Below are 12472 nucleotides of genomic sequence, written 5' to 3'. Positions count from 1 at the left end.
CCAGCGAGATCAGCATCTCTCTGTCCTTCTCGGCATGTGCGTCGTCGGTCCCCTGCCCCCTCCGTTCCCGGAACCCCCACTCCCCCAGCTCCCCGCGGGAGGCAGAGCAGGCGGCGGGTCGGGCGCGGAGCCGCCGCGCACCGGCTCGGGGCCGGGTAAACACCCCGCGGGGGGGGCGCGGGGCCGGGGCGGGGCTCACCGGGGCCCTCCGCGCGGGCGGGACGGCGGGCGATGGGGGCGGGGGCAGGAAGCGAGCCGCGGCCCGGGCCGGCCGGCGCGGCCCCGTGACGTCGCTCGGCTTCCAGGGATCTCTCCCCGAGGCCCCGGGTCCCCTCCTCCCCGCCCTCCTCCCGCCCCCTCCCCGTGCCGCGCCTCCGCGCCGCGGCCGGCATTTCTCGCTCACAGCTCGCTCGCGGGCTGGCTCCTGTGTCCCAGCCTCCTTCTCCTCCCTCTCTTACTCTCCTCCTTCCCTCTCCGGCCCTCTTTCTCTCCCTCCCGTTCCTTTGCCTTCTCCTCTCCTCTCCGATCCAGATCTAGTCGTTCCCTCCCCCCTTTCTCCTCCTCCTCGCTCCCTCTCTCTCGCTGTCGATTCCACTGCCTCCCTCTCTCATTCGGTCTGTTTTTCTCCCCGTCTCCCTCTCGATTTCTCTCTCCCCCCTCCCTCCCTCCGGGTATCCTCTCCCCCCACCCCCGTGCCCTCCCTCCTCCCTCGCTCCCCTCCCCCTCCGCCCCTCGCAGCCCGGCCGCTCGCAGCTCCCAGTCAGCCTCCCCGAGCCAGCGCTGCCGCCGCCCGCACTCGCCGCAGGACCGGCCCGCCCGGCTCCCCGGGGTGCGCTCTCCTCGGCCCCGCGCCCTCCGGGCTCGCTGGGACAGCCTCCTCCTCCCGGCTCGCGGCCCCGCCCGGCCCGGCCCCCGCCCAGCGCCCGAGCGCGCCGAGGATGTGAGTCCTGCTCGCCTCTGCCGGAGCAGCAGCCACTTGCGCGCCGAGCCGGAGCGCAGCGCAGCGCAGCCGCGGGCGCTCGCCGGGTCGCTCGGGCGGGCTGCGCGCTCCTGCCCTAGCGGCGCCCCCCGGCCCCTCGTCGGCGCCACCGCCGCGGCAGCCCGCGGGCCGTCTTCGGCCGGCCGCCCCCGGCCCCAGCGCCGCTGACCCTGTCCGCCGCGGGCGGGGACGCGGGCGGAGGAGGCGCCGCCGCGGAGCCCCCGGACGCGACCATGTCGGAGGTGCTGCCCTACGGCGACGAGAAGCTGAGCCCCTACGGCGACGGCGGCGACGTGGGCCAGATCTTCTCCTGCCGCCTGCAGGACACCAACAACTTCTTCGGCGCTGGGCAGAACAAGCGGCCACCCAAGCTGGGCCAAATCGGCCGGAGCAAGCGGGGTGAGTTCGCGGCCCCCTCCGCAGATACCCCTTTTCTCCAGCACTGAGGCTTGGCCAAGGTTTGCTGGGGTCTCCTGCAGCCAGAGCCGGTTCCGACCCAATGGAATCCCATCATGTAGAATTGGGGGGATCCCGCACTGCGGGTCCGCCTTGGGCTGGCCGCGGGAACCCCTCCCGCTCAGCCTGATCCACGGTGGGGTCACCCAGGGGGCGTGGCGGCTTCTAGCTGCAGGGGGGGCTGAAAGGTTAAACCCGGCTCCCCCCCCGCCAAAGTTTGCTTTTTGATTTCTGTCCTCCCCTCTTTTGCGCAGTGTAGTCGCAGCTGCACCCGCTCTACAACCGCGAGGAGGGGGTCCCAGGGCTCCCCAAGGGACGGCACGGGGAACTGTGTTTGGGGTAGGGCCCCATTCCTGCAGGGAAGGCGAGGGGCTTTCGGGTCGCACGGGCTTTTTTCATTGTTACTCGGCAGGGAAGGGGGTTTGCCGAGCCTCGGCGCTCGGCCAAGAGCCGGAAAAGCCCCGGAGCGACTGAGACGCAGAGAGGCTCCGAGAGGAGCTCGGGAGGCGCGGGGACAATGAGGGAGACCGACAGCTGCCGGGAGACACTGAGACGCAGAGATAGGGAGGGAGGAGGGGGGCGGGGAGGAGACCGAGATGGGCAGAGACCGAGACAAAGCTCGGGAGAGGGAGCCAGAGCGGGAGAGCCAGCGAGCCGGGGACGCAAGTCTGGAGAGGACAGAGAGGCAGCTGAAACAGTGAGGGTGACCGACACCCCAGACACAGAGAGAGACCCAGAGCCCTCGACAGGTGACCGTCGCGTCGAGAGACTGATGGGGGGACTGAGGAAGGCGAAGTAGGTAGAGATGGTGAGAGAGGTGGAGGACACTGGGAGAGGCAGCCGCGGAGAGGCGGGCGAGCCCCAGGCAGGCGGCGAAGGGAGGCTCTGACCTCTGTAGAGGCGGGGAGAGCGGGGAGGCCGAGTCCGCCCGCGGGCGGCGCGGAGAGGGCGCGCAAGAGGGGGGAGCCTGCCCCGGTGAGGCCAGAACCCTCGACGAGCTGCGCGCCGTGGGAACCAGCCCCTGGCGTCCCTCCTCGCTCCCCGCATCTCCGCACTCAGCCTTGGCCACCCGCGCCGCTCTCGGGGCATCCCCGAGGGTCCTACACCCGGAGACCTTGGCTCCTTCTCCTCTCACTCTTCTGCCCCGGAGCCTTCTTTCTAAATAAATGTGGCCGGGGCGGGGCGGGAGGGGGGGCGGTGAGGACGCGGCCAGTGCGCGCCCTGGCTGCAGCCAGGGCTGCGGGTTTGCGCCCTCTCTGCGTCTTTTTTCTTAGAACCTAGGTGGGACGCAGCCTGGGGGTGGGGGGAGCGGTTCAGAGGAAAGCAGCTAAGGGACCCCTGGCGAGGCAGAAAAGGGCTGTGTCTGCGCGCAGGGAGCCCTCCTCCCTCTTCCTCCTCCAATCCTTCCCCACCCCCGCCCCGCCGCACCGCTCCCGGGCGTAACGGGAAACGTCCGAGACCCCAGGCGAGGCCCAAGCGCGCTCACCTCTCCTTTTCTCTCCTTTTTTTGCAGTTGTTATTGAAGATGATAGGATTGATGACGTGCTGAAAAATATGACAGACAAGGCACCTCCTGGTGTCTAACTCCCCCAAAGACAATGAGTTAAGGGAGAGAATAAGAATAAGAACGGCGATAAGAGTTATTGGCAAAAGGAGCATGAAAAGAGAAAGCACTTTGAAATTTATTACTAGCTTGCTACCCACGATGAAATCAACAACCTGTATCTCGTGTCAGGCCGGGAGACAGATGAGGCGTGAGGAGGAGGAGGAGGAGAAGGCCCTGGGCTCCTCTGCAAAAATAAAAATTTTAAAAAATTTAAAAAAAATCACTATGTACACATAAAGAAATAAAAAAGAAGTCTCAGTTGCAGCTATTTGTCAAAATTAATATCCATTTCTTTTTATATACAGTGAATATTGCGCAATTATAGATCTGGATTTTAAACCACTTAAATAATGAAGCCGCCACACCGGGTGTTTTGAGGTGTTGGCGTTCTTTGCTGATTTGGCTGTTCCCAATGTTTACATTATTTAATCTTGCAAAAATGATTCTGTGCACTTGGATGTGAAATGCTGTCCAGTTTTATTTTTTTATGTTGTTATCCTTGGATGTACAAAAAACCCAGAAAATGATCTCTCTAGATATTCTGTTTTATTTTGGTCATCCTTTGAAGTTATCAGGAATGTGTTTAAAACAAGAAGAGAACTTTTCTAAGGAATGATACTTAGAAAGAATCCTTGTTTTATTTTAAAATGAATCGTAAAGCTTGTGTTTCTTTGTTGCTGCAAGCTATTTGCCCAAGTTAATGCAAATGGACACATTTTATATGTCAGGAAAAAAACACAAAAAACAAAAAAAATGCTTGAGCTTTTTCTAACCTCTCCCTGCAGTCTGGTGTGTGAACAGCCTGTTTTTTTCTCTAATATTGTGTCAATTTATTCTCTTTAATGGACTGTAAAAAAAATGTAATCACAAGAGTGCCAAATATCTTGAAATGCCGAAAGGCATTTTGGTTTCCTTTCCCTGTGCTCTGAGTCCACGTAAAGGAATGCTTGGAGTCTCTTTTCTGTTATTTATAGGGGTTCTCTTAAGGCACACCAGCTGCCCGTTTTGCATGGTATTTGCAAAAATGCCTCCTGCGTGAGGAAATCTTTTACCATTTTTTGTTTGCAACTTTGGACCTCAAGAGGTTTCTTCTCCCTCCCCTGTTCCCTCTTTTCTTAATTCGATATTCTGGATGTTGCACCTAATTTAACCAGCACACAGGGCTATTTCTCCAATGTACAATAAAAGAACTGTTCCTGTGTCTTTCCTCTTTTCTCGGCTTTGGTTCAGGGGTTTGCTTTTTGTCTGCTGGTGGCGAACAGAAGGCAACGGGAGCTTTGGTCTGTGAGGCACAAAGGCAGTGTGGAGGGCCCCGTGGGTTGGGCTCAGATGGTAGGAAGGATGATTGGCCATCCCCAAAGAGCAGGTTCATTCAGTTTGGGTTTGCATTGGGATCCCCTGGATTCCCTGAGGTTTCTGCCATTCGGGTTCGGGGAGAAGGGCCGGTGTGTTGGGAGGCAGTTAGTTTTGTTAAGAGCAAAGTTTGGAAGCTGGCAGACTTGGATTCAAATCCCAGCTCCTTTGCTTCTTAGCTCTATGGACTTAGGGAAGTCCTTTCACTTCTTCAAGCCTCAGTTTCCAAATCTGTGAAGTGGGGATAATGTAGCTCTCACCTCTCAGGGTTGTTGGGAGGATTCACACAACATCCAGCACATAGTAGCGCTCAGTGTCATGTGCCCATGTAAGTCTTCATGGAGGCCACCAGTCCTGAAAGGCAGGGCCGGGAGGAGCTCTGCTCTTTCCCCTGCATCTTCGCCTTCCCAAGTCCATAGGTCCTTGCCTGAGGGATGAGCCTGGTCCTCTGGGGCCCACAGCTCTGCATGGCTCAGGCTTGCCTACCCAGCAAGCAGCCTTCGGCCAATCATCGCCCGAGAAGGCTGGTTATGAAAAAGTTCTCAGCCCCGTGTTGGGCTCAGGCAGTTAATGGCGGTGGAGCAGGCCCCTGGGGGAGGAGGGGTTGGGAGAAGAATTTTGGCTGAAGAAAGGCCAGGAGAGGTTTTTCTCCTGGGCTGTTCCACATCCAGGAGCCCCAGAGCTGGGAGCTTTTAATGTGTTTGTTGTAAAACTGTCAGCCGGGGAGTCACAACACAGCTCACAGTGACAGGAGCCTGAGTGTGACTCAGACATCAGGTAAGACAGGCCCCGGGGTTGGGGGGAGGAAGAGGGGCTCCAGAGGGCCTGTGGGGGAGGGGCGTGATGTCTCATCCCCCTTCCCAGGCAGTGGAGGCCCAGAGCCCCAGGAGGACCCAGCAGGAAGCCCGTCGTCTTATCAAGTCATCATTAGGAATGGCGGGCAGGCTGGAGCTAGAGGTGCCAGCAGGATGATTGGGGATGCCAGCTCGATTTGCCCAGGAGTGTGACCCTGTTCCCAAACTTGGCTTTCCTTCCTGCTGACCCCAGAGAATCCCAGGGTTTCGGAGCTGAGGGGCCTTTGAGCCCCAGGGATCCCAGCTCTCTCCCCCGTGCTTTGCTTCTGAGAAGGCTGGGGGGGTGCCTCAGAGAGTTAGGGTCAGGGCGCATCTTCTGTGCGGCATCAATCTGCCAAGATGGGGAAGAGCCACGTGAACAGATTCTTTCAGAAGGCACCGGCTCTGTCCGCACCCAGGAGTAATTACCACTTACCTGATCAAAGCACTGCGCAATTACAAAGAGCTTTCCCTTCCATTCTCTCACAGAAGCAGCCCTGCAACCCTGGAAACCCACAGCCATTAACTCTCTTTAGCGAGGAAAGTGACACCCCATAGGGGCTAAAAGGACCACACAGCATCCACATTAATTGAGCTTTTACTGTATACCAGGCTCACCACAGTCCCGTGAAGTAGGCATTATTATTATCCTGATTGTATGGAGAAACCAGGGCTCAGAGACGTTAAGTAACTTGTAGAAGGTCACTCAGCTAGTGGGTGGCTGAAGCAGGACTTGAACCCAGAGCCCATGCTCCAGGATGGGGTTGCTGAGTCATCTGACCCCAGACCCAGGCTCAGTGCCAGCAGCAGCCATTGTCTTTCAGCCTTAAAGATCCTTTTGTGAGTTCCTTGTTTTAAGGCTGGGCTCCCCCGCTGTTCTGCACAACAGACAGCTGCGTAAGGGCTGCGAAGGGAGGCAGGGTTTGGATATGGTCAGCTAAGCCCTGGAGAAGCGGGGGAGCGTGGGAGCCCTCGGCCAGGGCTCCAGGGCCATTTTAATAAGTGATGTATTAACATGTTCTTGCGGGAGGCCACCCCAGTTAGCCAAGGCAGCATCCTCTGCCTGGGAAGTCAGAGTCTGCCTTTCCCTTTCCCGGGGACTCCATTCAGCAAAAGGAAATATAAATCTTCTAAATATACTCTAACATCAGGGTAAATGTTTGTAAAGAAGGCACTTCGGGGACTGGGCAGATATCAAATTATACCAAGTGCAGGAGCTGTTTGAAGTATCTGGTCAGGTAGCGATAAATACGAAAAAGGCCATTCAAAGTCCAAGGTGGGGGAGGGTGTCTCGAGGCGTGTGTGGATGGAGCATCCAGGGCTGCCTTATTCCAACTTCACTAATTGAATGCTTGTACTAAGCATCCTTGTCCTTGGATTCTGCTTCTGTGGCCTGTCCAGGCTAACAGCCTGAAGGAATATCAAAAAGCAACTCTAAGGGAAAATTGGCAAATTAAGTTTTAAAAGAAAGAGACTTGAAAATTACTGCTGTCTGGAGGCCACAGATGAAGGAGTGAGTGTGAGGTGCCTCTGCAGACAGCAGGCAGCAAACGCTCAGGCCCTCGGGGCCCGGCGGAACAGGCAGATATTAGGGTGGCTGGGGTGAGAGCAAAGGGCGTGGATTTGGGCCTTAGATGACTTGAATTTGAAGGCTCTCTCCTATACTTGCTAGATGTGACTTGGGGACCAGTTTCTCAAGCTCTTCGGGCCTCTGTTGCCTCTTCTATAAAACGGGGCTGATGACAAAGCCTACAGCACAAAGCATTAAACAGGAACCCCTTCCATCTTCCGAGCACAGGGCCTGGTGCGTAATAAGTGGGAGCCATTGTATGAACATATATGAAGTGCCTACTACGTGCCAGGCAATGGACTGTCAAGACCTAGCAAACGGTTCTTGTTGCATGAAGCTGCTTTGCAGATGGTTTTGGTACTGAGGGGCAGTGGAGGCATCACCACAGGGTGAAGGGATGGAGCAAGCAGTTTGCCTCTCATTATCTTCATCAGCTCCCCAAAGCACCTAATAAATACAATCCTAAGTAAATCCACGTGCTTGCTCTTCAAAGGCAGTGGCACGAGAGGCCTCCTACCCCACTTCTAACCAGATTGCTGGAAGTCTTCCTTCTCTGGATGGAGACTAGCAGGTACTGACTTCTTGCCCTGGGGAGGAAAGAGCTTGGCTTTCCACTTGGGTCCCCCCTTCCTCCTTCGACGGGTCCCCCTCGAGTTTCATTCATTTGACGAATACCAACTCAGCACTTACTATGGGTCAGGTCCCTGGCTTGGCTAATTGGGTACACAATGACGGGAAATGGGAGTTTTCCCTGGGCTTGAAAATGAGGATAGTTCCCATGGAAATGAGATTGGGAGCTAGGGGCTTGGATACTCCCAAAGGCAGCAGCTCAGATCCTTAATGCCGGCAAAAAGAGGGAACCAAAGAGAAATGGGTCTTGAGGATTGCCTGAAACCCAGACATGTGACCCACTTGTTAAAAAATGAACTTTACTTTAGAATAGTCTTTGATTTACAAAAAAGCTGTGAAGATAATACAGAGTTGCCATAAAGCCCTGACCCAGTGTCCGCTATTGTTAACATCTGACATGACTACGGTACATTTTTCACAACTAAGAAACCAACATTGGTACATTACTATTAACTAATCTCCACAGTTCATTCAGATTTCATTCGTCTTTACCTAATGTCCTTTTTCTGTTCCAGGATTCCATCCGGGATACCACTTTAATTTAGTTGTTATGTCTCCTTAAGCTCCTCTTGGGTGTGATAATTTCTCAGACTTTCCTTGTTTTTGATGGCGTACTGCTCAGGTATTTTGTAGACTGTCCCTCAATTGAGGTTTGTATGATGTTTTTCTCATGGTTCAGCTGGGGTTTATGGGTTTTGGGAGGAAGACCACGGAGGTAAAGCACCATTCTCATCACATCGTATCAAGGGTAGCTGCTATCAGCATGACTGGTCACTGTTGATATTGACCTCGATCACCCGGCTGACATAGCCCTTGTCAGATTTCTCCACTGCAAAGTTACCCCTTTCTGTACTGTCCTCTTTGGAAAGAAATTTTTATGTGTAGCCCACTTAAGGGGTGGAGTTATGTTCCCCCTCCTTGATGGGGGAGTAGCTCCATAAATTACTTGGGATTCTTCTGCGCAGGCGATATGAGTGACCCACTTTTCAGCCGTTCAACTTTGCCCTTGTGTTGGGCAAGCCCACTGTGGTTTAGATGTCATCACGAGTTCCAGGCAAACCGGGGAAAAACAAAAATGCCCGCAAGGCCCAAGGTGCTGCCCGACGACCGACAGGTGGAGTCTTACAAAAAAGAGATAATAAAAGAAACCTTAATAAATAAAAGCAACTTCCTGTGGAGGGGAACTGTCACCCTGGTTAGAAACTGTGCAGAATTTTCTCTTGGAAACCTTCAGGCAGCTGCTCTGGTTTATAAAATCTGCCTATTGGAGGGAAGGAGAAGGGAAAAAAAAAGGTTGTCGTTATTCCAGCAACAGAGATTCTCCCAAACCATATGCAAAAATAAATCCTCGGCGACCGGGCTGTATCCAGGGAAACCTGGCAGCTGGGCTGGAGCTTGTGAGGTGGCCCCGGGGGACAGAGAGCCTGTGTCCGCGGGTCACAGCCGCCGCTTCTCCAGCCGGACCAAGAGTCCCAGAAAGACAGCCCCGCCTCCAGGGCACAGGGCCCCCATCCAGCTCCCCTCCCCCCTGTTCTGGGATGAGGATTTGGTTTATCTTGTTACCCCTCACATTGGAGGGTTTGTCCTTAACCCCGGAGGCAGCGCACACCCACAGGCCTGGAGCAAGGTCCTTGACCCAGAAACAGCTGTTTTGAGGACAAAGGGTCAGTAAAGGGAAAGGGAGATCGGGGAGGACAGGCCCAAGGGAGGAGGAGGACCTGGGAAATGTGCCATGGGAAATCCTAACAGTGGCGGGGGGGGGGGGGGGGGGGGGGGGGGGGGGGGGGAAGGCAGTGATGACAGGAAGTTGTCAGGGAAAGAGATGTCCTGTAAGGCAGAGAGCCGAGTGGCTAAGGGCTTAAAGAGCTTGGGCCCAGGGAGTGTTTGGGTAGAGGAAACTAACTAACCAATTAATTAAATCTATATTCATTCAACGACTCATCTGCCAGCCGTAAGGGTGGGGTGGGGCGGGTATGGTGCTTGGCTCTGGGGAGACAGGGCTGGGTAAAGCAAGGGCTTTTCTGGACTTCAGAGACCTCAGTGCCTGGTCAATGACCACTTGAGGACAGTGAAGCTTCAAGAAGTCAGAAAGGAGCGGTGGGCCCACGGGAAGTTTAGGAAACCCATGAGGAACTCCAATAACATGCCAAGAGCGTTCACAGTGGTTGTCTTAGAAAGGATTGGTGATTGCCTTACAATCCCAAATGTGCCAGTAACATGCTGTGGGACTGTCACAGCGCACAGGTATTGTGCTTTCCTGGGGCTCCATTCCCAGTATGGAAAATAACATTTATGAGGTGCTCACTGTAGGCCAGTAACTGTTCTATACTCTTTGCATTTAATTCATTTAATTTTCACAACAACCCCAGGAGGTAGTTACTATTATTATTGTCTCCATTTTACAGATAAGGGAAACTGAGGCACAGAGCAGTGAAGTCACCTGCCTAAGGTCGCACAGGTAGAACGTTGTGGAGCTGGGATTGAAACCCACAGAGGTTGACTCCGCGAGTCCCTGGTTTCACCTGCTCCAAAACAAGCAGAGGGTCGGACAAGACGACTTGCTACCGCTTCTGGCAGCTCAGAAAGCGCAGGGTTCTGAGCCTAAAACGCCCATCCTCCCGTGGGGGAAGGGAGGCTGCGGATCCGGTTGGCGTGAACCCTGGACCAGGCCAGCCGGTTGCCATGGGGACGGCTGGGCGGGGTCGGAGGCGGCGGGCCGCGGCTGGTTGCCCCGCGGGGCAGTTCCGGGGAGCCCCCGCCCATGGCAGGGAGTGGCCCCGCGGGCACCTGGGGCTGAGTTTCCAGGCAGACGGAGCGGCAGTCATTCTCCCCTCTCAGAGGGGGGAGACCACAAGTCCCCTGCAGCCGTCTGAGCCTCCTCCGACCTGAACTCAATCCCCCACGAAGCCGCACTTATCTCCAGTTCATCTATGTGAATTATTTACTGTGTCTGGCTGCCTCCCCGGCGGCCTCCGCCCTCTCTGCCCCCGCGGCTTTTTCACATCCTGGTTTGCAGCAGCCCCTCTTCCTCCCTGTCCAAGAAGTTCACGTGTCAGGCCCCAGGGGAACTCCGGGCAGGAACTTCCCACCTCCTTCCGCCTTCACCTAGGAATCCTTGTCTTGTAACCAGAGGGAGCGCTGGGTTAGAGTCTGGAGCGCTTGATTCTCAAAGCAATCCCGCCAATCAGGGATGGGATATATGAACCCCCATTTCACATGCGAAGAAACCCAGGCCAGAGAGTTTGAGTGATCTGTCTGCAGTCGGAAGGACCCAGACGTGGAAACAGCCTGATTCTGGCTCGCATTCTTAACTCTTAACCACTCCTAACCCTGACGCCTTGTTGCTCCTTAGCCCGAGGGCCTTTCACCAGCACTCAAGAGGCCTGGGCGGCAGTCACACCTGTGACATGCCATATGCACAGGGCGGTGAGCCAGCCTGCCCTGTGCTGAGTCATGGGGACACAGGGATGAGTCACGCACAGCCCCTGCCCTCAAGTTGCTTCTGTCTGGAGCCGGGTAGGAGTCAGGGACAGGGAGCAGGCAGGACAGATGTTCACAGCTAATTATAATACAAGATGGAGGACTGGTACAAAACAACGAGTTCTGGGGCCGCCAGACCATTCCATGGGTAGGTGGCACTTCAGCCGGGCCTTGGAGGTGGGGGTGGGCGTGAGAAGGGCAGTCTTGGTGTAGGGAGGACCATGAGTAGAGGGACAGACACTGGAAAGTTTGGGGTTTGCTTGAGAAAGGGCAGGTCCTCGGGGGAATGGTTGCAACAAGGCGTTTGTGGTGGTTGCCAGGGTTGGAGGGGAGGGGGCTTCAGGTCAGATCCTGAGGGTTCTTGAAATATGAGCTCAAGTGTCAGTTTAGAGCCGTGCTTCTCAACATGGGGCAATTTTGCCCTCCAGGGGACATTTGGCAACGTCCGGAGACATTTCTGGTTGTCACCACATGGGGAGGGGGGTAGCGCTATTGGTGGTGGGTAGAGGCCAGGGATGCTGCTAAACATCCTATGGTGCACAGGCCAGTCCCCACAACACAGAACTATCAGCCCCAAATGTGCTGAGGTTGAGAAATCCTGGTTTAGAGTGTGTTTAAGAGCCTTCATCACTAACCAAAGTGAGATTTTGGGCAAGTCACTTAACTTCTCATGCCTCAGGTCTCTCCTCTCTAAAATGGGCTGATTATACGGGCTAAGGTTTGAGGAAGGAGCTGCCATCTTCTTCATGCTTACCATGTGCTGCTCACCACAAATGCTTTACATATATTATCTCATCTCATCCTTATAACCCAGTGAAGAGTAAACTACTACTAATAACCATAAACGTTTGTGGGGCCACTTCTGAAGTGCCAGGCCCTGTACGAAGCTCTTTACAGATAGTATTAATTTATTTAATCCTCACAAGTCCGTGAGGTAGGCACTGCTATAATCTCCAGTCAACAGATAGGGGAACAGAGGCACTGGAAGATGGAAACTTCTCGAGGGCAATGTCTGTCTTGTTTTCTGCTCTCTCCTCAGCATCTAGAACAGTGTCTAAAGAAATATATGTCTAGGAGGAAGTGAATAAACCCTCATGGGCTTCAGCGGGCCCACGACCCTCCTGCCATTGTGAAGACGCTGGCGCGCAGAAAGCCTGCCCCTCTTGTTTGGAAGCCCAGCGGGACCTTCAATGCCCTGTTTTCTGGCCGAGGCCTCGGGGAAAGACCCTGGGCGGTGTCTCTGGGCCACTGGAGCCTGGCTCTGCTCCCACTGCTGGCAGGAAGGGACGTTGTGTGGGGCATTCCTGAGATGCCCAGAGGGCAGCAGGGCGGCGGGTCTCCCTGGCGTTCCAGCTGAGCTGGAAAGGACTGGCACCTTGGACTCTGACCAAACCGAGAACTCAGCACAAGAAAGTGCCTAGCGCTGGGACTGGACTTGTCCACGCCCCTGGTGAGTGGGGAGAGATTTCAGATTTAATCTACCCCTGGTCCTCACGTTAGGAAAGCGAGTGCCTGAGGGCACGTGGGAAAGTCAGACACGGTGTTAGATAATCCCCGAGCTGCTG

General features: G+C 55.3%; 1 protein-coding gene across 1 annotated transcript; it reads left to right on the top strand.

Moving 5' to 3' along the window:
* Window positions 1–682: 682 nt before the first annotated feature.
* CAMK2N1 (calcium/calmodulin dependent protein kinase II inhibitor 1) lies at window positions 683–4244 on the top strand. Its single transcript, XM_058553082.1, has 2 exons — window positions 683–1378; window positions 2949–4244. The coding sequence occupies exons 1-2, from the start codon at window positions 1213–1215 to the stop codon at window positions 3017–3019; spliced, it is 237 nt and encodes a 78-aa protein (XP_058409065.1). The 5' UTR covers window positions 683–1212; the 3' UTR covers window positions 3020–4244.
* Window positions 4245–12472: the final 8228 nt, after the last annotated feature.

The sequence above is a fragment of the Diceros bicornis genome, chromosome 13 (assembly GCF_020826845.1).
Source record: "Diceros bicornis minor isolate mBicDic1 chromosome 13, mDicBic1.mat.cur, whole genome shotgun sequence".
NCBI lineage: Eukaryota > Metazoa > Chordata > Mammalia > Perissodactyla > Rhinocerotidae > Diceros > Diceros bicornis.
This window is presented reverse-complemented; position numbering and strand designations above follow the sequence as displayed.